Source organism: Peromyscus leucopus, chromosome 17, assembly GCF_004664715.2.
Source record: "Peromyscus leucopus breed LL Stock chromosome 17, UCI_PerLeu_2.1, whole genome shotgun sequence".
NCBI classification, from domain to species: domain Eukaryota; kingdom Metazoa; phylum Chordata; class Mammalia; order Rodentia; family Cricetidae; genus Peromyscus; species Peromyscus leucopus.
In genome coordinates, this window is record NC_051077.1 from 5,876,948 (window position 1) to 5,902,978 (window position 26,031).

Consider the following 26,031-nt stretch of genomic DNA (forward strand, 5'->3'; position numbering starts at 1 on the left):
AAAGATACTCATGCATTTATGAATAATAATTTTCTAAAGATTTTAATTACCTGTATTTTTGTGTGCATATGTGTGTGTGAGTGCAGGGGCCTGAGGAGACCAGAGGTGTTAGATACTTTGGAGCTGGAGTTACAGGTGGTTCTGAGTCTCCATCACGGGTGCTAGAAACCAAAGGGCTCCTGAACCATCTCCCCAGATACCCTGAGTGACTTTTAAAGAGCTAATCCATAAATGGCTAAACACAGTCCATGAAATGACACTTGCAGAGTTTAATTTGAGTTTTGGGGTTCAGTATCCATTTTCTGGGATACTGCAAAGACAAAGCAAGACCACTGGGCCATTCTGTGGTGATGCCTCATGGGTCCATCTTCCCCACTCCAGAGATTATTATAAAATGGGAAAATTCCCCAAGCAACATGTGAAAATCCACTTTGAAGATGAGAAGCTTCCAGACTCGGAATCTGTCAATGGCACTCTGGAGGGCAGAAGGTAGCAGGAGAGAACATGTTTGCAAATGTTCATCCTCACCCATGCCAGCTCATGGGGGAAGCACCTGCAGGGCACAGCAGCCACCACATGCACCTAGCAGGTGGAAGTGGGCCCTGGCTCTAACACTCAACTGTCACCCCAATAAATCTGATCTGGGGATCAGGGAGCAGAGCTAGCCACTAGGTTAGACATAGAGGCTAGACAGTGATGACACACACCCTTAATCCTATCACTCTTGAGACTCTGTGAGTTCAAGGCCATACTGGGAACAGAGCCAGGCATGGTGGCACACGCCTTTAATCCCAGCATTTGAAATCTCATGCCTTTGCTTGGGAAGCACACATGAATTTAATCTCAGGAAGTAAGATGGCAGGGCAGAGAAAGGTATAAAAGGTATGAGGAAACAGCAATTTACTCTCTTTAGGCTCAGGATTTTGTAGGGTTAAGAACTACTGGCTGGCTTGCTCTGCCTTCTGATCTTTCAGCTTTCACCCCAATACCTGGCTCCGGGTTTTCTATTTATAAGACCTTTTAGCAATTCATGTTACACTCAACCCTCTGCCCATTTAGTCATTTGCTCAGCAAATACTTCTTGAGAACTTCTCAGAGCTGATGATTAGGAGGAGGGAGGACATGTATTTGTGCAAGGAAACCATGCAGGGAAAGGTTCCCGGTGGGAATAGAATGAACCCTAGGGCTCAGAATAGGATACCATGTGAGTAGTAGGATAAAGGCCAAGAAGAGCTAGAGCGAGAAGTAGGGGGTATCAAGAAGGATCCTGGTACTATGAGTATGATGAGTATTACTAAAAGGAACAGAGTCTAAAGAAGTACACACAGAACCCCAGCAGCCAGAGTGGTGATTCACCAATTCCCACTGTGAACCCTTGACCCAGATCTGTCCAACAAAGCTGTTACAAAGCAACCATGGTGCTGGGTCACTAATGACATAAAAGATAAGAAAAGAGTGTGAAACGCTTAGACACATCAGGAAGAACAAGGGTGACCCAATAGCATGTCCTGCCAGAGGGGGAGGAAACAGGAGCTGTGTGCACCAAAGACTCAGGAAACCTCACAAGAAATTCTCAAACCCAGGAGTCCTTCAGAGACCCAGATGACAGTGCCCTTCCCTAGACCTTCTCAGTGCCCCAGTTTCCACTCTTACACATTGATTCCCAATCAGATGAGGAAAATGCCATGCGTTTAGGCACAGATACCGTAGCTTCTCAGCATCAGCTTTTTTTTCCCCTCTTGTCTCACTCCAAGTCAGTAAGAGGAGAACACATTGGGATGCTTCGTCTTCTGATGATGGGACATCCTGACCATGCAGATCCCCTGCATCCACAGCTTCCCTGTGAGTACACCAAGCCACCCTACCCCATCTGGCCAGAACCTGCCCATTTACTGGTGTCAGGCTGTGGAAGCCACAAGCCTTCCTGATCCTTCTCAGTGTATGTCCATCTTTCCTCTTTACATCTGACCCCAGGACATTCCAGTGCTGACCCTCCGTCTGTATTGTGTCATTGTCAGATGGCCAGCTGGTGTGCTTCTGCCCCGACATTCCTGAAACTAGACTCACCATCACGTCAACCATCTATGTACCATGACCACCATCAGCTTATTCATCAAGAGTGCCTAAAGCTGCTATATCCAAACATACCCCTTAGGGCAGTGGTTTTTCAAGCTGTGGGTCATGACCCCTTTGTGGGTGGAATGACCCTTTCACAGGGGCTGCCTAAGACCATCAGAAAACACAGATATCTCCATTACATTCAAAACAGTAGCAAAATTCCAGTTATGAAGTAGCAATGAAAACAGTTTTATGGTTGGGGGTCACTGCAACATGAGGAACTGTGGTAAAGAGTCACAGCATTAGGAAGGTTGAGAATTATTGTTCTAGAGGTAGGATGAGTCACACAGACCTCACTTTCTTAACTTAGGGAATTCTAATATTGAGCCATTCACTGTAGCCATCAGTAAAACTGTCACCAATTAGTCAGGAAAATCAAGTGAGAAGAATTCTTGATTCTTCTTCCTGGCTACTGGAACTGCTTCATAAGCACAAAATGAATGCAGCACAACCCTGTAAAGACGTCTAAACCCATAATGCCAAATAAATGGCGGCACACACCTTTGCAGATGGGCCTGCTCTGATTCCACGTGCCATCTTTGGTGCAGCGGATGGTGGGTGATGTTGGGGGTTCCATCAGGTAGCCAGGGTTGCACTGATAGCTCACCGTCTTGTTGAAGGTGAAGTCTGTCCCGAACTGGATGCCATTGGGCAGAGTGCCAGGATCCCCACAACTGATGACTAAGAGGCAGGCAGCAGGAAAGAACGAGACAGATGCAAATTATCATGACAGGGACCAAACTGTGTGAGCGCTCTTCTGGGGTACAGCGGGGAACCAGAGAGGTGCCCGGCCCCAGAGCACCGATTCCACCCACCTGCCGCCAAGGGGCTGTGTTTGGCACTGTGAGCTGCTATTCTATTCGATAGGTGGTGGTGTGGTTGCCAGCGGGTGCCAGCCCTTGCCGTTCCTAATCAAGACACACCCACAGCTACAGACAAGAATGAGATAGCTTATTTCTCTTGAAACTAAGCCGTCTGGAGCCAGAGAAGCCTTGCTTTTCTCTATGGTTCTTCCTTCACTGCACAGCCTATCTGACCATTTAAACAGCTTCAGCTGTGTACATCAAAGTAGCGGACTCTTAAAGCCTCCAAGAAAACAGGGCATCACACCAAACTTATAGTAATCTTTTATGCTGATTTTACAGGATCGATAGATTGGGAAATTCCACCATCTCCTTCACCTGTTGGGCTCCCCCCCCCCCCCCCCGCTCCACCTGAGCAGGTACTGACTTGTACAGTCAGGTGCTGTGCCTGTCCATGTCCCGTTGGCTGTGCAGTGCCGAGTCATGAGCCCTGAGGTTTTGTAGCCTTCCCAGCAGGCATAGATGACGGAGCTGGAGAAAAGGATGCCGTCACTGCTCAGGATCATCCCATTGGTGGGGGTGCCCGGGTTTCCACAGGACACGGCTGTCAGGAGGCAAAAACAGTGGCCCAGAAGGGAGTTAAGCCAGGACCGAAGCTTAAGACAAAGGAGACCCGTGGGCATGAGTTCCTGATGGGAATGTGAGAACATCTGTATGGGATAAATTCAGTCTTTGTCTTACCTGACCCTCAGATTTATTTGATTAGCTACAAAAGTAATACCTGTATTTTCACATCTTTTCTGATCAAAACATGAATTTGAAACATTGAGAATCCAAAGCTTTGCTACTCTAAGCTTGAACATACTTTTCAGCAATGTAGAATTATCATGAACTTTAAAAAGTATTATATGGTATTAAAGTTCAAAAACATCTTCCTTCATAGCATTCTTTATTTGCTTGAAATCTGGAAAATTTAGGCCATATGTCCTATCTCCAGCAGAGTTCATTTGGGGAGCAGAGAATACCTCAGAAATGCAAGTAACTGTACCTATTGGAACAGAGTCTCCCTCATGTTATCAAATCTACCTACAGCTATATAATTAGTTGTCACACGGTTTCACTTTGTATTGTTCTCAAAAGTATCTTAATGTTCCCTACAGGCCCAGAGACCTCAGCAAATGGTGCTTAGTGCAACAGGGCAGGACTCTCATTCACTGTGGGCACCTTAGCCACCAAGAAGAGGAAGTACCTCCTTCTACTGTGGACAGATCACAATGATGGCCTCAATCTTGAATATTTTGTCATTTGTATTTGAGACCATTATCAGAATAATTGTTGTATTTTCACCTCAGCCTTTGTTACAATGATGTGTAGAAGACAATAGGTCATGAGACCATTACTGGGTAATTAACAGGAAGACTACAGCATGACATTCTCTGAATGTTTGAAAACATTCTTGTATATTTAGTTGTTCCACTTTTAAACATAGTCCTGAGAACAAAGAAAGATGCATTTCTCTTAAACTACAGAAGAAAGTAGTCAATTCTTATTTCATGTAGAATATGCACATAAGCTCAAGTTGAGTTTATTCTGGTTTGCAAAACAAATACAAAACACAAATATCAGTGTTTCTCTGCCTGTGTCCATGGCAGGCATAACTAATCAATAACAATCCACTTCTACAATGAATGTGATTCTGAACCTACAGTTCTTCCTAAGGCAGACTTTTCAACAATATCCTGTTTGACATTTATGTTGAACAGTGTTTACTAATTCACCCAAGGTTCCCTAAAATATAAATTAAAATTTCAAAGTAAAAAGACAACAGTGTTGGACTATTTGGAGCAATTGCTCATTCAATACATATTTGTTTAGCAGTTAGAATATTGTAGCTGCTGATAGAAAGTCTTCCAAAGAAAGGGATCACATGTAGTCCAAACTAGAACCTAAGAATCAACAAAGAACAGTAGTGACATTTCTACCTGATAATACTTGATAAAATACCCATGTGTAGAGCTTCCTAAATCACCTATGCAGGACAAAATTAGTCAACTAATTGATGAGAATAATTCACTTTATCTTAGAAGCAAATATATGTTAATGAGTTTCTACCATGATGATGCTATCTGAACACTGAGACATTTCCCTTCAAATATTGAATTCTATAAAGTAAGACTTACAATTACATTTTTCTATTTCACAGTAAAAAACACATTTATTGCCTGTCATACCAGAGAAACACAGATAGAAGGCAGTGTCAACTTGTGTTTTTGAAGTGACTTCGATGACACACGACAAAAGAGGATGTGATACTTAAAGCAATAGGTTCTATTTGTAGTTACCAAAAAAAAGATACTTTGTAAATTAAAAGTAAAAATTAATTATAGTCTATGTTTTCAGGTTTTGTTTTGTTTGAATACATCTTCTACTTCATATTTTGTTCATGTGTTTTGTTTTGCTAAGACACAATTTTATCTTACTTAATTTACAGTAAGATATAGCTTAACTAATTCTAAACATTAAATTGTTTAATATCAACAGAGCCTACTGAGGGTGGTACATTAGACAGATGACAGCAGCATTGTACTGAACTCTGTGATTTTTTTTTCTGAGTTAATTTATAAAGACAATAGCTTCAAACTCTACCTGTAATATAATTAAATGTAAAAGGCTTAGTTAAAGCACACCCCATCACTGTAATGTGTGAAATGTCACATGACCTGGCTATTAGTGGCAATGACAAGGTTGTAGCTCAGGTTATCTTCCATCAATACCACACTTTTATGGCCTTAGTTGAATTTAGGGTTTATCAAAATTATGAGGAATCAATAAAGATTTGTCCAATGCAACTAAAATCAAATGACATCATTATAGTGAATCAACTTCCTGAGTGAGGGCCTTGGAAGCATTTGTTAATAAGCCTGTATTCAAAAGATAGATTACTAACCAAAGCCAACATAATGTCAGAGAAATCTATAGGCATGTAATATTAAAATGTCATAGTTATATAAATCATTTGATCTTTGTGAATGTTTTAAAAGCCTTTATTGCTTTGTTTTTCATGACTTGTAAGTTCCTTTTACAATTCATTCCTGTTTCCCATGGGGTTGTAAAGATTTTAGTAGATTAAGAAGAAGCAATCACATCAGGATAGAAATAATCCCGACTAGGGAACATGTGCTTGAAGCCTTGCTTAACACTTCTAGAGATTCAATCCCCAGTGGTTGACACTGTAAGAGCTTTTTCAAGTATTCCAAATTGCATAGAATTTTTTTTTAATCCATACAGAAAATACATCAGCATAATCTTTTTGAGATGCAAAACTTGAGAAGTTGGCTTATGTGGCTATCTGTTAGTTAATGGCATATCTGCCTACATTCTGATGCTATTTTCTGAACTTTGAGCAAATCGTTATCAAACACATTTTAGTTCATCTTTGCCTAAGGCAGACTTTACAATCATCTGGCCTGGTACTATAAAGGACTCATGATGGCCACCATTGAGAGTTGGACCATCCTTACCTCCTATGGAGATCAGATATACTCATTCTGGAATGCCACACAGGTTATAATCTTAGATTGCTTTGCAGCTGTTGTGCATGAAGGCACCAACAGAATGGAACCTGTTGGAACTGATGTACTCCCTGCCCATAGAGATTATGTCTTCTGATTGAGTTGCTTCTCCTCATTGTCTCTCAGCCTCCATTCACCTCAAGGATCCATACAACAAGGCCTCAGTCATAGGCTACCATAAGATTAGAAACCCACTTTTGTGTGATAAACATTCAAAGGACAAGAACTAGTGTGATAGGTCCTTTGGAGAGTCAGGGCATCTTTAGGGCTCACTCATAACCTGGACTGATGCTCTTAAAACTTTTGGGAGAAGGGTTCAAGTATACAAGTGATAAAATGCTCTAGGGATCCCTCCAGGTGGTCCCAGTCACTTAGGGATGAGTTATTGGCTGGGAGGACTGCAGGGCTTGAATCACTTACCCTCACACACAGGCTGTACCCCTGACCAGGACCCATTCACCAGGCATGTACGCTCTGCAGAGCCCCGCAGCTGGTGGCCCATCTCACAGGAAAAGCGCAGAAGACTCTTTGTCTTAAACTCATCCCCAAGACGAGACCCATGTGCAGGGGTCCCTGGGTCGCCACAAAATCCAGGACTATTACCTGAGGAGAACAAAACACAGAGAATGCATGGCTTGCTTAAATCAAGTTGTTTCATGTGAAACTTCTTAATATGCCTTTAAGACAGTCTATGCTTTCACAGTACTGTGGCATCGGGGAAAAAATATTATCTTCATCATACTTCCTAACATGTAAACTTAAGAAAATGTTTCTCTGTCATCAAACTAAAAAATACGGTTAATGAGAAAATGTGATTCTTTGAGGAGAAGTGAAATACTGTGATCATAGCAGCATCCCAGGACAGTGAGTATGGGCAGCAAGTCAGAAAGGGGGCCTTAGGTATACCAGCTACACAGGAACCTCAAGGTGTCTACTCTTCAGAGCTACATCTAGGGTTAATAAGTGTTATATCTTACTTAAAGATCATCCACAGAGAAATTAGGACAATAAATGACAGTGACTACTGACACCAGAGGTGAAGTATGGGAAAATAAAGTGGAAGCATATAAAAAATTCAACCAAGGTAAGCAAGAGCTCCAGCAGGGCAATCGGAAACCCCTGCAGAAGGAAATGTAGAGATGGGCCTGTGAGGATAGGGCAGATGCTACTACCAATTGAGTGATAGGAATCAGGGGTAATGACAGAGATGCTGAAGCAGATGATACAAACCTATGTGATGTGGCTTAGCGATGAGACGAGGTTGAAATAATAGTGATCTATGTGGTGGGGACCAGTTATAATGGTGAGGATGATGCCGATCATGACTTACATGATGTGGCCTGCAATAAATGGATGGTGCTGATGATGGGGATGGTGGTGGTCTATGTCATGGGGACCAGTGATGATAGGTAGTGAAGATGATGCTGATCTATGGGGTAAGGACCAAAGGCTGTGGTGAAGATGTCCATGCTCCCTATGGTGGGGACCAGAGATGATGACAATCATCTGTACTAGTGGCATATTTTGCATCATTACAAGCATGCACATGGCTGTCCAATATTCTGAATGTAGGGCTCCTCACCTGAGCAGTGGGGAAGGGCTCCACTCCAATGACTGTCTTCTTGGCAGACTCTTGTGCTATTGCCTGTGAGGATCTGGCCCCCTTTGCAAGAGTACTGAACTGTGGCTCCATATGTAAACAATTCTCCAGTTAGGACAGCATTAGCAGGGACCCCAGGATGCCCACATGATATAGCTGAAGATAAGATTAGAATACATGAAGATATATGTTTGGCATAGTAAGCCTCCCATACAGACACCGCCCTCATACACACATTACCCATTAAGGAACAGGACCTAACTATGTCCTCTAGAGATAAGAAATGGCTTTTTTTCCAGATGGTATTTACATATCTAGTTATTGAAAAAAGGAAAGGTAGTGGTGATGTAATTTTTTTTTTTTTTGACTTAAGAGAGCTTTGCTTAAAGTTGGAATTTACATGTCAGCCTTCAAGGAGAAAAACATCTCCCTGACTTTATCTATCTGGCTCTAATTATATTCTGTGTGAGCAGAATGGGGATTTTTTTTCAAGTGAAAAGCCATACAATTCCATCAGAATTATTTCCATTACTTCATCAGTTAACATGATAATCATACAGTTTGCTCAGAGACAAGATTGTATTAAATTTAGCTAATTAAGCTCATCTGTTTAGGAAAACAAGTCCAGTGAGCACACTTTTAGTGGGTTGTGATCTAAAATGTGTAAGTTAAAATAACAAATGAAAAATTGACTCCCCTTCAGCATAGTCTGAAAAAATTATCTCAGCATTTTCATTCACATCCTTAAAATTATACCTAACTGAGTTCGTAATCTATTGTCAACATCCTTCAAAAAGACAAGTTCTAGGATCCAGATGAATAGAGTACCAAGTACTGAAAACTCTTTCTCCACTTGCTCATGAATTGCCAAATACAGCTAGGGACAGATACACTGCAATGCTTCATGCAAATGACTAGCTAGATGGAAGCAGCCAGGTCCTTATTCAAACGCACAGATTCAGCATTGAAAACTAACTCCCTTTGATTGCTAGCAACACAGAAGTGATGTGGACCAGAGAGGAGGGGCTGGAGCTGGAAGGCAGAGCCCTCCCCTGGGTCACATTAGCCCTCATTATCCATCTAGCATTAGCATCCATTCAGTGCAGACCCACGTTTCATCTAGAGGTTTCATCTAGAGTCCTGAAAGGAAGCCAATTAGATCCAAAACACTGAAGTGTTGGGTAAATGACCAATTCTGGCTGAAATAAGAGAACAAAAGGAAAACAATCCAAGAAGCAAAGCAGCACGGAGACAAGGCGGAACCTCACTGGGGCATGTGGAGTTAGTTGTCCTCTGAGATGCTCCTTCCCATACTCGTGTTGTTAAGGACAAGTGGGACAATGAGGGGCGGGGACCAGTCTGTCAAGGGACAGGGAGTTTGTTAAGTCCCAGGGCCTGCAGGTGGCGCACTAAATGAGCATCAGTACAAAGGCTGAGGGAAATCTCCCAGGAGTAGGAGCGGACAGTGTAAAAGGGAAGGGACAGAGACAACCAAGTTCCCTGGAGAATTCCCCAGTGTGGAGCTGCAGTGTGGTGCCGGAGGGGAGAGACTGTGGCCCATTCATGGGGAGCCAGTCCTGTCTACAGTCACTGGGCACCCAGCACTCCCTGAAGCTATCCTTCCCTTTCTCTGTGGAAAGAAGCCATGGTGTCAACATTAGAACTGAAGGCTGTTCCTGTGCAGGGCTGGGAGGGAAACGCCCTTGAAGTGGGGGTGGGTGAAATTCTCCTCTACCCTGCAACGGAAAGGGGTAGAGGACTCCTGTCATAGTGCCACCTCTTTTCTGGGGGCATTGCCATGAAGGTGGCGTTTTGATTTTAAGGACTGCTTTGCTTCTGCCTGGCTTGAGAAGCCCAGACAGCGATATTTTCTAAATGTACGGATTACAATTGGAAGATGATCTTTCTATGCTGCAGGATGGTCTGCTTTCGTTTTGTTTTCAAGGGGAAAACACCACAGTATGGGGTACGCATAGACAGATACATCCTTATTCATCTTCATCTTCTAAACGGAGAGGAACAAATTCTTTGGGACCCTGGTGGCCATTTGCATTTTATCTGTATAGATGAGCACCTCCACCCTTCCCAGAGCTGTCCTTTCTGCTGGCTCATGTGAGGTTTGTCTGATGCTGTCTGCCAGCTGGGGTCACAGCTGGCTGCACTGGAAGGGTCGTGGGAGCCAGATCCATTCTCTGTGGCAACTCCTCCTTCTCAGTCACACATGCTAGGTGAGCAGGTCAGAAGCCTACCTCAGAGCCCTGGGCTGATATTTCTAATCTGGAACTTCAGAGAGCGAGGCCGAGGAGGGAAGACGCTGAGATGATGGAAGGCAAAGAGGTGTAAGCCCGTCTCACAGACTAAAGCAGGCAGAGGTGGTCATACAGGGGCAGAGGTGAGAGGCCCCTTTCTCCCATCTTACGCTCATTTAAGTCATATTTGGTGATTTCTGTCTGACCCATGATAAGGACTGGCAGAAACAGTGATAGGAGAGGGAGAAGGAGCTAAAATTTAGTGTTTACATGACTATGTAGAAATGCATTTCTATTGTTGCCCTTTCCCTTGGCTCTGTGGCCAGGAAGCCTGGGAGCAGCCTCGCTCACCTAGACACTTGGGTAAGGAGCGATCCCACAGGCCATTTGCCATACAGCTCAGGGCAGAAGACCCCAGCAGGTAGAACCCCTTCTTGCAATGATACATCACGCTCATCCCATACTCGAAACTCTCAGGAAAGTTCTGTTGCCCATGGCGAACCGCATTTTCCACAAATCCAGGATCCGAACAGTTTACCACTAGAAAATGAAACGTTTCATTAGAGATAAAGCTTTTTCTCCCCCCCCCCTAGCAGCAAAGAAGACTAAAGTTACGTCCTTTGCAAGAAAAAGAAGGCAATGGTAGATTGTCATACTGGGCAAATCAAATGAGTCTCTAAAAGACAATCTCATTTTGTAGTCCCTAGATTTCAAATATGGATATATAAAATCATATATGTATATAGGACAGGGAAATATGTGTGAAATTGTCCAGGGGACAAAGGGGAACAGAGGGTGGGGCTAAAAAAGAAGAGACACCGAGCATGGGGGAATATGCTCAACATATAATACATAGTTATGTGAGAATGTCCTTATGTAAGCAGTATCTTGTACAATGAATACACAATAAATTAAAAAATAAATTCATAAGTTACAATAGGAAACAAACAAACAAATCCTATGCCAAAGTATAAAAGAATGTAAATTTTAAATCAACTTAGACAGTTTATGAAGGGAGAAGTTGATCTGGGAACTACCCCATGAATTCTTGATTCCTCTGCTATGGAGAGAATTCCCACAGAGCTATACCTGGTTTGACTCCAGAGTGTTAGTACCTAGTCTTAATCCACCTTTTGTTTCTCTTTTTACCTCTCAAGGGTGCAAAGCCTATGCAAAACTTAGTTGGGAAAAATCCAGCACACTGTGATATTCCTTAATCGAGAATTTCCATTTGGCATTGTTCCGTTGGAAGCTTAGTTTAAGGTGTTTTGGGTATATGGAAATCAACTTGCTACAAGTGTAAATTAGAGAACAATAAAAAAGGCCCTTGGCTGAGGGAGGGTGTCTCAGTCTGAGAGGCTCAGAGCCCCTGTAGCTGGGAAAGGCTAAAGGGTCATCCTTGAGGTGCCTCTGTCTCTTGATTCCATGGACCCTCGTGAACACCCACCCTGTAGATTGTATTTTTTCTTGTTTACAGGCATGTCAAGCATCAGATTGACTACTACCATAGTTCTGAAGTTATGGGGCCAATCTACTATTTCCTAAAATGATGCTTCTTCAATATAAATTCTAGATCAATTTTCTTCATTAAGTTTTTACATTCTAAAAAAAAAAAATGGTGAAATGGAACTGGCTGGCACTGGTTTGAATAGGTTTATTCAAGTACAGTGTTTGAGATCTGGGGCATACATTATTTAGCCACACCCACCTATATATATTTATGTGTGCCCCTAAGGGAATACTGCTGTCAATACACCATCACTGCATCTGAAAATGGCAGTTCTTCCATCAACGCCTCATGGAAATGTAGGTTAGGCCACTTCTGATGGGAATCCTCTTGCCTCAGGAGGAGAGAGGAAGGCATTCTCAGCAGTACAGGACACGCTCTGGTTATGCTGAATGGCTTCCATTAGCCCAAAGGCCCATGGGCATCTTGGGAGGAATTAGCAGCAGGCATCCTCAGGTGCAGAATAGCAAATGGCCTGATTACCTCGTGCTTCCCCTACCATGCCAGTGAATGGGACAGCTGCCATGGAGCACCCTCTCCAGATTATTTCTGGCTCAGAAAAGAGCTGTGCACTGAATTCTCAGCAGCCACTGCACACACTGAGTTCTGGAAGCTGAAGGCAAACCTGTCCCCCTGTATGGATTTGATTCCTTTGCTGGGATGAGAGTGGGGAGGTCCAGGCAGAGATGGGGTTCACCAAGACCTCTTTGGTGCCATGTTCTCTGAATTTCATGAAACTCTTGAACTTATGGATGAAAGCTTTGATTTCCCTGAGCTAAAAAATTGTTTATGGATCTGAGGAGGATATTTTTTAAGGTTCTACAATACTCTGTTTCTATAACTAAGTTGTAATCCAAACTCTAACCTAGCAGGGATGACCTAGCTGGAGGCAATCAAATAAACCTGAAAAATGGTTTGTAAAACCTGAAACAAACAGGTGTACCCCAGGCCAATGCTTGGCATGGCACGCCTAATTCAAGATGAAAAGAAAAATGGTCCCTTGAATAGAAAAGCACTACCTCTATAAACTCTGAGCAGACAAAGTGCAATTAAAGTATCCTGTGATCCATAGGGCACTGTTGACATACTGTGGGCTGCCTCAGTAGAGTCTTTGGGGCCTGTGCTAGACAGGACACTCCCTTAGTATGATCTGTGCCGATGTACAAAAGTCTGGAACCCCATATTCTGCACAGTACTTTGTTAGCATTTATTGAGTTTAAGCTATGACTTCCTACATAGAGACAGGTTGTGTGTGTGTGTGTGTGTGTGTGTGTGTGTGTGTGTGTGTGTGTATGCATAAGCCTTTTCCTTTGCCTATACCTCAGGGCAAAATACTCCCTTCCTAGACACATTTTTTTTTCCTTTACCTCGACAGGTAGGCAAAGGGCTGCTCCACTGGCCATTGCTCCGACACTGGGCCCTGGAGGCACCCTGCAGCAAGTAGCCCGTGTGGCAGGTGAAATTCACAAGGTCATTCAGGTTGAACTCGCTGCCATTGGTGAGGCCATGGGCAGGATTTCCCGGGTGTCCACATGTGATGGCTGTGGGAACAAGGTCTATATTACTGTCCATGCTTAACAGGGCACCACGCCCACCTGGAGTCACTGGGAACAAATGGGTAGACATGAAAATGGATGGAAAGGGCTGCTAGCGACATCGAGGACACTTAGAGCCTTTTGTTGTGACAGTGGGAAGCAGCCTCTACCAGCAGAGGCCTCACCCGTCGTCACGTCAGGACTAGTGCTGTTTACTCAGACCAGCAGAATGCCAACAAGACTTGGCCACAAAGCAGCCAAACGCACGTTCAAATCTTTTGTTTATCAAGGATTTTGAGGATTTCCCACCTGGTGCACACCAGCTGATGCCCTGAAGCTTTCATTCGGAACCACACTGGGGGGTTGTTTTCAGCTTCAAATGATAAACTATTCTAGTATTAAGCTAATCACAGACTCAGAGAAAAGTAACTGTACGTGTGCCAGTGTTCTCCCCAGCGATCCCTATCGTGTGACCTTGGGAAGTGCGATGAACTGCCCTGGTGGTCAGGCTCTACACAGCAGACATGCAGAGCAAGGTGGGGTCTGTTACAGGTGCTTTCAAAGGAACATGTAGGGCCACCGACTGCCCCTTTCCTCCTCACTTATCTTGTCAGCATCTTCTTCCTTGTAAGTGAAGCTGCATTCCTGACTCTATTATTATTTCCAGAGCACCATCAGAGACCACATCCACTACTACTCAGTCACATCTATACCTCTGCTTAATTCGTGAGAGAGTAAAGGCTCTCAGAAGCATGTGGCCTGGCAGGAAGCTGGCACCGAGAAGGGGGGACATCTGTAAACCCTCAGCATTCACTCCTGAAGTCCCGGGTTTTGAGAACAGGCACAGCATGTAAACATCTCTTTTTGAGTAAATGAAGGGTTGCTGCAAAACTCTTTATTCTTCCTGAAACTGATGATCTAATACCTGACAACACGATAGTAAGGGAGTGTCCACACCCTCCTCTAATCGGCACCGTTTCTCATCCTGAATGTCCTATGAATGAGCGTATGACATCAGTCACAAGGTGCCTTTTAGTGAATTGATGCGAGAACGTATGGAGGGCTGGAGTCTAGGGGGACAATATAGAAAATTTTCCTGCTGGACAGGGAAAGCCAGGATGGCAGGCTTGTACTTTGACCTGAGGATGCAAGAGGGCCAGATCACCACCACCACCACCACCACCACCACCACCACCAGCAGCCACTGTCTTAGAATGTCATAATCATTGAACAATGACCGAACTACACTGGAAAATGGAAGACTCCATCACAAACTCTACTCACGGACGCAAACAGGGGTCTGCCCCGACCACTTGTGGTCCTGCAGGCAAATCCTCACAGAGGTGCCTACGAGCCGGAACCCAGGGTTGCACTGGTAGACCACTGTGTCCCTGTAGCTGAAGCCATCACCGCTGATGTGGCCATTCACAATGGGGTCTGGAGAGCCACAATGGCCCGCTGAGGACAGACACAAAACAGTGGAAAACTCATCAGGGGATGTGTCAGCATGAGCCCATGGTATTCACAATTCACTTACCTTTGTTGTCAAGTTAAGAACAGAGATGAATGCATAACTAACTGAGAATTTCCTCACTGACATATGTCCTTTTATTCCATATTATTGTTCTTTTCTGCCTATTCATATTTTTTCTCAACCATCATGGGGAAGTCTTTTTTTTTTTTTTTTTTTTTTTTTTTTTTTTTTTTTTTTTTTTTTTGGTTTTTCGAGACAGGGTTTCTCTGTGTAGCTTTGCGCCTTTCCTGGAGCTCACTTGGTAGCCCAGGCTGGCCTCGAACTCACAGAGATCCGCCTGGCTCTGCCTCCCGAGTGCTGGGATTAAAGGCGTGCGCCACCAACGCCCGGCCTCATGGGGAAGTCTTATCTCTTATATAAAATTTTTATTGTCATCACCCCAATTATAGTTTTGCTGATTACTTATCCTATTATTTTCTTACTTCTATGGCATGTGATCTATCTTCATGAATAAACATCAAAAGATAGAGATGGGTTTCCTAACCCACGGGTCAGCAGAGGAAAGAAGAAAGAGGAACATACCCAACCTAGGAAATGCGACTACGTAACTATTTATGAAATTCCAGAGGGAGAGGCAGAGATCAGAAAATGTGTCCAGCTTAAGACATGTTCACTTGGGTCATCTGAAAGCCACTGACAGAAGAAAAATGTCTCCTCAGCAGTAGGGTGTATAACTCAGGTCATATTGAAGGTGATAGGAAATGTGGAGGAGCAAGCTCACTGATACTCAAGTAAGCAAACCAATGTCAGAATGTGCCAGTGAACTGTACATGGGAAAGGGCAGGTGGATGGAAAGGACAGCTGCAGGCCTTGCTGAACACACAGGTGGGAGGGACTGAGCAGGAAGGACCTGTGTCCTGTGTCAGGGAGAGTGGAGAGGCAGTTGAGGTTTGCTCTGCCCAGCTATGACCCGTCTCCAGGTACCCTTCTCTCTGGCCCCTTTTCTCCCTCCATCTCTGTCTCTTTCTCTGCCTCATTTCCTTACATACCTTCAACTTATTTTATTTCTTTTCCCATACACACAAATAGGTTCTTACTGACTCATCAGAATAAGAGAAGAGAAAGTAGAGGACTCTAGAAACCTAGGTTTTGGACTGGCCAGTGTGGGGGCGGGGGAGGCTGTCACTTCTGGTTCCCAAGTGTAGAGCCTATGTAGGACACATGTGGATGGAAGTGGATGCATAAGTTCAAGTGAGTCTTCCTCTGGCCACAGTCCTTCCAGCAGAGAAGCCAGAGACCATCAGAATTGAGAAAAAGTTATCCAATTATTGTCATGCTCCATGGGGTTTCATTTTGAAGAATTTAGAGCAGCCATCGGTATTTCTACTGGAGACAACATTCTCTTGGTTTTCATAACCAAGTTCATGACCAGGAAGTGGCATCACAGAAGTGAGGGGCAGCACAAATGGAATAGGAAGGATAATGAACAATCCCGATCATCAGACAGATCAGGTTTAGAATCACCATGGAAACAAACGCCTGGATGTGTTTGTGAGGGTTAACTGAGGGAAGACCTCATCGGGTCTTGTCCATGCGGATTACTTCCCATACACTCAGACTTACTGCTATCAGCAGGTTTGCAAGTAAAACTAAGTGTCCTTGTAGGTGGTGGAGGGGTCTCTGAAGCCCTCTTTGTTAGCATAGGGGAAGGGCATTGGCTGCAGAACTGTCATCCAAGACACTGCCATCAGCACAGGATGCTCTCAGGATGGCCAGTGGAGGCATTGCCCCAGCTCCAGCCACAGGGACCAGAGAAAGCACCACAGGAACCACAATAGGACTTCACACAGGGTAGCTGCTGCTTTTGAGGTGATAGGTATGATGCCTAGTTTCCAGACACAGGTACCAAAATTGCAGTCAGATCCTTAGAGATTATTAAGTCACTTGGATCCTAGCTATCAGTCCAGATCACTAGTTCTCAACCTGTGGGTCGTGACCCCTCTGGGTCCCATATCAGATATTTACATCATGATTCATAGCAGCAGTAACATTACAGTTATGAAGTAGCAACAGATAATTTTATGGTTGGGAGTTACCACAACACGTTGCAGCATTAGGAATGTTGAGAACCACTGGGCTAGATTCAGATGCTTTGGGGGTCACTTATATGAAAGGCATTGAGAACCAGGCATGGCTTGCTGAAGAGGGCGTATCTAACAAAATCCCAAAACCTTCAAGTGAGCTTTTCTCATCCCTCTCAGTTAGACAAACTTGATTGGACACGCTCCTTTTCGAACTCCACACAAATCTCCATTAAGCTTCTAGTTCATGCATAGCTTGAAGGGGCACATGCCTTTAAATCACATGGTCATGTATCTATCCCTTAGGAGATAGGTGACAAGGTGTACTATATCTGCAAGGGAAATTTCCCAGCGCACTGTACTTCTAACTCGGCTACCCTGCTCTCTGAGGAAGTGGCTTACGTACTTAAAGGAAATAGAGGACATACTTCAAAATCACTGCACTTCAGCCCTGTGCCAAATGGAAGGAAGAATCCACATGATGATGTGGTACTTTACATTCCTAATTTGAGTTGGCGTAGACAAGGTGTCCTGGTTTCATTTCTATCACTGGGATAAAACACTATGACAAAAAGGAACTTCAAGGGGAAAAAAAGTTTCTTTTAGTTCCCAATTCCAGCTTCCAGCCCACCACTGTAGGAAGTCTAAGTGGCTGGAACTGGAAACCGCTAGTCACATCATGATCACAGTCTAGAGCAGAGACAAATAGTACATGCATGATTCCAACACCTAGTTTGATTTCTCTACTCTTGTGTAGTTCAGGGCTGTCCGCAGTGGACTGGGTCTTCCCACGTCACTGAATATAATCAAGACAATCCTCAATAGCCATGCCCACAGGCATACCTTATCTAGACAATCCCACACCAAGACATTCTTCTCATGTGATTCCAGTTTGTGTCCAGTTGATGATTAATATTGACTCTCATACGAGGTGATCCCTGATTTGAAATAAGTCACTCATTTCTCATTTTATTTTTCAGTCTCAGTACATTTCTCTCTTAAAATTTCCAGGTATAAGAATATAGGCTCTTCACATGTACAAATACCCACAACAATTTTGTTTATAGTATTTAACCTATGTATCCATAATAATGTGTCAAAACTGTGAGGAAGAAAAACTCCCTCAGGTGAAACTTGAATTAAATGTACTCTGAGTTCTGTTTTGGATTTCAGACACCATTATTTTGTAATGTTTTGCTATATTGTTTGACTGTGAGAGGTTTTTAAAAGTCTTTCCTACAGTCTTGGGCTTGAGTGGTAGGGAAATGCAGGTAGAAAGGGGTTCTCTGTCCCTTATGATGGAGACATTGCTCCTGAGGGTTATCTAGAGCCCTATTCAGATTTGTGTCCTCCTGTGGAAATGGATACTTCCCCATTCTGCAGTAGTGGCTGCTCCATTCCTTGAAACCCCCAGCCCACTGTATCGTCTTCTGTGCTGCCTTTGAATGATCTGATATAAACTGGTATCGTAGTTACCTTTCTACTGCTGTGATATAACACTATGACAAAGGCAACTAACACAGGAAAGAGTTTATTTGGGCTTATGGTTTTGGAGGGAATATGGGTCTGTCATGTCATAAAATGTAGGCAGCAGTAAACAAGGTAGGTAACAGATAGCATGAGAACAGCTGAGAGCTCACATCTTGAACCAAAAGCAGGAAGCAGAGAGAGCTCACTGCGAATGCTGTGAGTCTTCAGACTCTTAAAGCCTGCCCCTAGTGACACTCTTCCTCCAACAAGACTACACAGTCTAAGCCTTTCCAGACAGTGCCACTAACTGGGGGCCAAGACTTCAAATATCTGAATCTATGGTAGACATTCTCATTCAGACCATCACACCAGGGGGTACCTCGCCTCACACAGTCAATGCTCTTAGGCTGGGAATGAAGAGAAGGATCAAATGTAGCCCCAGAGACTGACCACAGATAAACAGACAGACATGCAGAACTCATAGGGTTTGGGACTTTGCGTGCTGGAACAGCTTAGAAGGGTGGTTATTCTAAGTCACACAGAAATGAACTATAGGACACAAGAGGGTATGTACCATGTGCAAACACTGCACACTTTATATAAGTGACGTTACCTTTTTGAATTTTCATTTCATTATCTATAGGATCCCGGAACTAAGTCCCAAGAAGGATAAGCCGGGTAAGGACAGGTGAGCACAAACCTCTGGAGTTTGGAGTGTCATGATTTGGAAATTTAAATTCAACAATGTTATGCTGATTTCAAGGAAACTCTGCCCATGAGTGTACTGTACAGAATCTGACCTGTGTTGAAGGGTAGAACTGGCAGCCTTCCAGGAGAGAGGAACACTGTAGAAAGAGGGGCAGAGTGGTCCCCTCTTCTATGACATCTTTACTCTTTTCCCTGAGACCTGTCTGCCTTACACTCACCTGCTACTCTGCCATTTTCCATCACTGCAAATAATCAACATTCCTGGGAGAATCAGAATGTAACCATTTTTAGAAAATCTACAAACCAAATGTCCAACCTCAGTATTTGCCTTGTGATTATCAGTCCTTTGGCCTGACAATGAAATAACTGAGCATTACAAATATCCTGCCTCTTAGGGCAGTCAGGAAGACAGGCTGCATGACATGATGCAATCTGTGTGGTGAGTGTTTTTTAGTTAAGCCAGGCTTATATGGACAGTGAACACCAGTGAACATTTTTGCAGACCCTTCTTAAGTATTAATAAGCAGTCATAAAATGTCAGGTGGATCAGATCCATGAAAGGCATGAAAGCTAGTGCTGGCATTAAACATCCATGGATATTTTTAAACCTGTGTATCTGTCCGTGTTAAAAGAACACTGTAGAATACTGATGAATGAGACTGCTTTACTTCTAAGTGTAATTTGCAAGGGTATGCTGAACAATTTTTCCATACCACACAAAGGCAATGGATCTTCAGAACATGAAGTCCTGCTGAGGACAAGGGTTTGACAAAGCTATACTATACCCTGAGGCCTCCAGTGGAGACGTCAACCAAGGGCCTAAGTCCTCTGCAGCAAAATGTTCTTTTGTCAATTCTCAATTGCATAGACAAAATCTGAGGGTTGGTGTTAGAAGATTCCAAATGGTTCACCTTCCCTAAGACACCATGCACACTCAACAGAAATACAGCAGAACAGACAACTTCAGGAACAAGTCCTCTCTTCTAATGAAATCATTTTTTTCTGTAATATCACACTATCATTCTCAGCTATTATATTAAACATTTTTACATAGACTTTTCAAAATTTACAAGTTATTTAAAGAACAAATTACAATTTTATTCCCCTCAATCTGCAAAAAAAAAAATCTAAAATAGAATTTTGAATTATGAGATCTAGCTATTTCAGTCCTTGTAAATGTCACCATATTATACTCACAACAAGATTTGTGTCTTTATAGCCATTATGGTTCAACAAATGTAAATCTATTTCAAAGAACAATCCATTGTACTGAAAAGTTGACGTTTTTATGTAGAACTCCTTAACAGAGGCATCTTTGACAGTGAGGATTAAAAAGGTAACCTGGTGGGAGAGCTGACAGGTCATTCTATGCTAGAAAAATCTACATGCCATAAGTGTGTTATCAAGAGATTAATGAACACTTTTACAACAGGGGCCTTAGATTACAAACATACTACCTTCTTCTAGATGCTGTGCTCACTGTTAGGTTCAAGGGAAATTACTACAAAGAAGATAAATACAGGAAAATAATTAAGAGAACACTGTGATCATAAAACTTTCCTGATGGGCTAGAAGGCACTTGGTAGGGGAGATAGTGGGTCTGTGTTCTCATGGCTTAATCCTCAAGCCTAGATAGATATTTAGCTCTGCACTTTACAGAAGGGAATACAGAGAAAGTCCTCAGTAACTTAGAGAATCCTAGAGCCCCCAACCACAGTGCAGAAGTGGGATCCTACACGGTGTGTTCTTTGAGCTAGTGTGAGGCGGTACAATAACACACAAGTACATGTCTTCACCTTAAACTCATTTGTAAGTTCACATCACATGCACACACACACACACACACACACACACACACACACACACACACACACATACACATACACATACACATACACATACACATACACGCGCACACCTCACTCAGAGGTTCAAGCTCAGAACTCAGATTAGGTACTTCCAACAGGACCAAATTTTATTCTCCAGTGTGAGCCAAGAGCATTGCCCTTCATCTCCTTAAATATAGTTTTTATATGAAAAATTCCACAAGTCATGGTTGATGGTAGAATCATCCTTTCAAGTACTGATCCATTTCTACTCAATGACCAGAAATATTCTTTCCTCATGGAGATCACTGAACACATCTAGAATACCAGATGCAAGATTCCTCTTCCATCATAATCAGAAGAACCATGCCAAAGCAAGATGTTCCTCTTGGTATGCCTCAAGATAAATAGAAGATTCCCCACCCATGACCTGGGCCAAGCATCCATCATAGTATCTTATACAATGCTGGAATCACATGGTCTGAAACTCAGTACAGTTTGGAGTCCACAGAAGTCCTGGGTCCACAAAGCACAATTGGGCAGCTCTCTTCTGAAATGAGACTCCATGCTGGACAGATCTGCCATTTTAACTTGATCTGTCAAGGAGATGGCTTCTATACGTGGTCTGAAACCTAATTTTCTGCTGTACTGTGTCTACTGTTACTAACCAATAGAGAAAGATCCACATTGCCGACACCAGCACAAACCCTCATCCCATCCCCAGCACATGAATTTAATTAGTTTTATTCTTCCCAACACAGGTTTTCATGGTTGCTCTACTGCGGTAGTTTGAAAGAAAATGGCCTCCACAGAGAGTGGCACTATTGGAAGGTGTGGCCTTATTGGAGGAAGTGTGTCACTGTGGGGGGCAAGTTTTGAGGTCTCCTTTGCTCAATCTATTGTCATTGCGACACACAGTTGCTTCTGCTGCCTATGGATAAAGATGTAGAACTCTAAGCTCCTTCTCCAGCCCCATGTCTGCCTGCACACCACCATGTCCTGGCCATGATGATAATAAACTAAACCTCTGAAACTGTAAGTCAGCCCCAGTTAAATGTTTGCATTTATGAGAGTTGCCATGATCATGGTGTCTCCTCACAGCAGTAGAAAGTGTAAGATACCTACCTACCCATCCATGGCTGGCAAAGGTAAGAAAACCTAACCGCAACCAGCTAATTACATCTTTCATCCCATGGCATTTCAGATATCTAAAGTTATTTATTTATTATTTCTAATCTTCCTGTTGGCCAAAATGATGTTAAAATGTTCTCAGATATTCTTCACAAATCTAGATCACCGAATCCATCAGCATAGGGACACATCTAACCCTAGTGTCTATTTAGATTCTTTATAGAACTGGAATCAAGATGCTAGGTGTCCTGGCTAATTTTATGCCAATTTTCCATAAGCTAGAATCATTTGGGAAAAGGGACTACCAATTGAGAATCAGAAGATTTACCTGTAGGGAAGCCTGTAGTTTATTTTCTTAATTAGTGATTGATGTGGGAGAGCCCAGGCCACTGTGGATGGTAGTGCCACTCTTGAGCGAGTGATCCTTCACATATAAGAAATCCACTAGAAGCAAACCACTAAATAACATTCCTCCTTGCCCTTTACATCAGCAGCTCCTGCTTCCAGGTTCCTGCCCTGCCCTCCCTTAGTAACAGACAGTGATGTAGGACTATAAGCTGAAATGAACCCTTTCTTTCCCAAACTGTGTATAATCGTGATGTTATAATAGAACAATAGTAACCCTAACTAAGACACTACATATGGAATATTGAGATGCACATAGTGTAGCTCCTTGAGAGTGGAACCAGGCTATCTGGAAAATATAGAGGAACATTCAGGGTATGGGCAATGGGGGTATCCATGTTCCTTGGCACTGTTTATCCACAGAAGCTCATGATAATATCTGTTCTTTAAGATGTTGTTTCTCATTCTGTCATTGACCACATTCAGGGAAGCACACCTGCTGCTCTTGAGCTTCCTAGAGACTACCTAGTACTTTTCTCTTGCCTTTGAGTACTTTCTGTCTTCCTATGTCCTTTTCATTGGGGTGGCTTCTTTCTCAAAGCCACAGAGTTTAGGGTTGTTATTTCGTTTTATCAAGAGGCATTCTCTCTTTGACTTGAGTCCATGGTATTACATAGATTGTTTTCTGAATTTAAAAATATGTATATTTTACTTTGAAAAAAATATATATCTTCACCAAATGTCATTATTGATATACCAAGGAATCAGGTCTTCTGGACACAAAGGGGCTGGTGCACATATGAACTCACAGAGTCTGTCAGCATGCACATGGCCTGCATAGGTCTGTACCAGATGGGGTCCTAGAGCTGAGAGGAGAAGAGGACACATGACCCCATCCCTATCTCAGAAGCTATCTCCAATTGATAGCTACTTGCAAATGAAATCTTAGTTTTCTCCAAGGGAGTCTCACTGGAGAAATAAACCACTCTTAAGGGTAGGTCCCATGTCTAGCAGTAGATGGTGAAATGAACTCAATAGCATCTTTGGATGTTCTGTATCTCGTAATGTTAAATTGGGGCTTCTTTTCCCTTTTATGTTCTTTGCATATATATCATTTTCCGTGTTTATGAGATTCCTGTGTCTGTGAATGTGTGTGTCTCTGCCTCTACATGTGTTTCCTGTGCTTTTCCTTTGGTTCTTTTTCTTTCTTCCTTCCTTCCTTCCTTCCTTCCTTCCTTCCTTCCTTCCTTCCTTCCTTTCTCCCTCCCTCCCTCCCTCCCTCTCTCTCTCTCTTTCTTTCTTTTTTTTTATTTTTTTTTGGTTTTTTTGAGGCAGGGTTTCTCTGTGTAGCTTTCCACCTTTCCTGGAACTCACTCTGAAGCTCAGGCTGGGCTCAAACTCACAGAGATCTGCCTGGCTCTGCCTCCCGAGTGCTGGGATTAAAGACATGTGCCACCACCACCTGGCCTGGCTTTTTTTTCTTATTTGGGTGTTTTGTCCCACTCTGACTTGTTTGTTTTTGTTTTATCTTGTTTTGTTATTAGAAGCATGCTTGCTTTCTAAGAGACACAGGAAGGGTGTGAGTCTAGATGGGAAGAGAGGTGGATAGGAACTTAGAAGGGGGAGGGGGAACCATAACCAGAATATATTGCATAAAAAACTATTTTTTAATTAAAAAACATATTTATCAAATGCCATGATTGATGCTGTGTTGTGGAATAATCTTTTTGTACACTGTGAAGATGTGTCATTCTGATTGGTTTAGGTAGGATTTCTGGGCAGAGAGGATGCTGGGAGAAGAAGGCAGAGATGCTAGGAGATGCAGAGCAAGCAGAATGGGCAATATGGAGATGAGGTAATAAAGTCATGAGGCCATAAGAAAATTAATAGAAATGGGCTAGTTTAAGTTATAAGAGCTAGTTATAAACAAGCCTAAGCTAAGGCTTAGCTTTCACAACTATTAAGTCTCTATGTCATTATTGGGGAACTGACAGTCCCATCAAAAAAGTCTAACTACAATACTGAAAGCCATTTTTCCAACTGTGACCATTGAGTTAGCTGCCGTAAGGACGCAGTAGTACTGCAGATCACTCAAAGTCACTCAGCTTGGTAGAAACCCAGGGTTCTCTCAAGAAATCCCTAGCAATGGAAACAGATGATACACTGATTCAAATAACAATCAGGAGATGGAAGAAAAGTAATAGCCACATTGATAAGCAAGAGTACACAAGCACGTGGCGAGGTCACTGTCCCTTAGAGCTGGGGCACGTGGTCCTTTCTTTGGTGTGTGTCCTGGGAAAGGGGGAGGACTTATTGATATCATAGTTCAGGTCACACCTAGGTCATCTGCCAAGATCTCCCTGGTTTCAGTGTAAGTGGGAGAGTGCAGTTGTGCTTTCCACCCACATTTTGGGAATTAACTTATTCTCAGTGGAGCACTGGAAGTCCTTGGCCAGAAGCCCCTGACCTGTAACCACACTGCCTGCATTTAAATGCTGTTCTTATTACTGGTGAGACACATGAGGATGGGCAAGCTTGTCACTTCTTTAAGCATTTTTCTTTCCCAGTTAAGAATAACAGACACTTACATTGTGTTCTGATGAGAATTCAATGTAATAAAGCTTAAAACGCCATACTTGTGTTATTGTTAAAGACAGCATTCACAGATATTATTTCCCATGAGGCCTCTAGTTAGCATGTGGGCTCTGGAACTCGGTAGCATTTATGGTGCCAGGTACACAGTATCTGTGCCAGGTTTAGGAATGTGCCTTCACTGATCCATCTGTCTGAATATCCCACAGTCTCCCCTGGCAGTAGTACAGTTCTGCTCCCTCCTGCTCATACATTCACACACATATTCCATGGCTGCACACCTGACTGCAGTTTCCCCTTAGCCTACATTCTCGTTGGGATAAATTATGAGATCTACCCATCAGCAATCTGTTGCTCCAGTATAGGATGCACTCTATTACCATGTTAGGCAGATTATGAACGTCAACCCTCAGGTCTCAATGGTCACTGTGAAACTCTCTTTGCTCAGCTGAAGAATCTTTACACTAAATTTACTGCCAGCTTTATGCATGTGTGGCTTTGTGACAGCTCAATCTTCCCCCAACTGTTCACCTCCCTGCTAATGCTCTGCTCCTCTGATTTTATTGGTTTTTATAAACTTCACCCAACTTCTCACCATTCACATTTTCTTCATTATAACCTGGAGGTTTTTCTTTCTCCTTATGTTCAGTTTAAATTTCTACTGGGCAAATGAACATACTTCCAAGTCATTCAGCCTCCAAAGGTTTCCAAGATGGATGACATCCTATAAAGACCACATTTGTGACAAGGTGGGACCATCAATGAACCATGTAACTCATTCTGTGGGCTTCAAGCTTTTACTTTACAGCAGAAGGATAATAGAATACGAAGGAGATTATTTGGGACTTGCAGAACACAATGTGACCCTAAGTCTTAACAATGTTAGAAACAGAATCATTTAACGTCTCTTAGCTTTTCACACACCCTAACCTACATACTTACCTATCAGTCCAAAGCAGAAGAGGTGTGTTTTGGATCACCCACCCCACCCCTACCCCTTTGGTGTTAAATTCCACTGAA

The 26,031-nt window shown here is 43.0% G+C and overlaps 1 protein-coding gene across 1 annotated transcript in view; it reads right to left on the reverse strand.

Moving 5' to 3' along the window:
- Positions 1–26,031, reverse strand: part of Csmd1 (CUB and Sushi multiple domains 1) — a 1,301,483-nt gene that overhangs the window by 24,866 nt on the left and 1,250,586 nt on the right. Inside the window, exons 52-58 of the mRNA XM_028882070.2 lie at positions 14,669–14,842; positions 13,217–13,390; positions 10,694–10,882; positions 8,076–8,249; positions 6,914–7,096; positions 3,349–3,525; positions 2,620–2,799 (exon numbers count right to left, since the gene is read on the reverse strand). Of these exons, the coding sequence (XP_028737903.2) occupies positions 2,620–2,799; positions 3,349–3,525; positions 6,914–7,096; positions 8,076–8,249; positions 10,694–10,882; positions 13,217–13,390; positions 14,669–14,842 (1,251 nt within the window). The remainder of the gene's footprint in view (positions 1–2,619; positions 2,800–3,348; positions 3,526–6,913; positions 7,097–8,075; positions 8,250–10,693; positions 10,883–13,216; positions 13,391–14,668; positions 14,843–26,031) is intronic.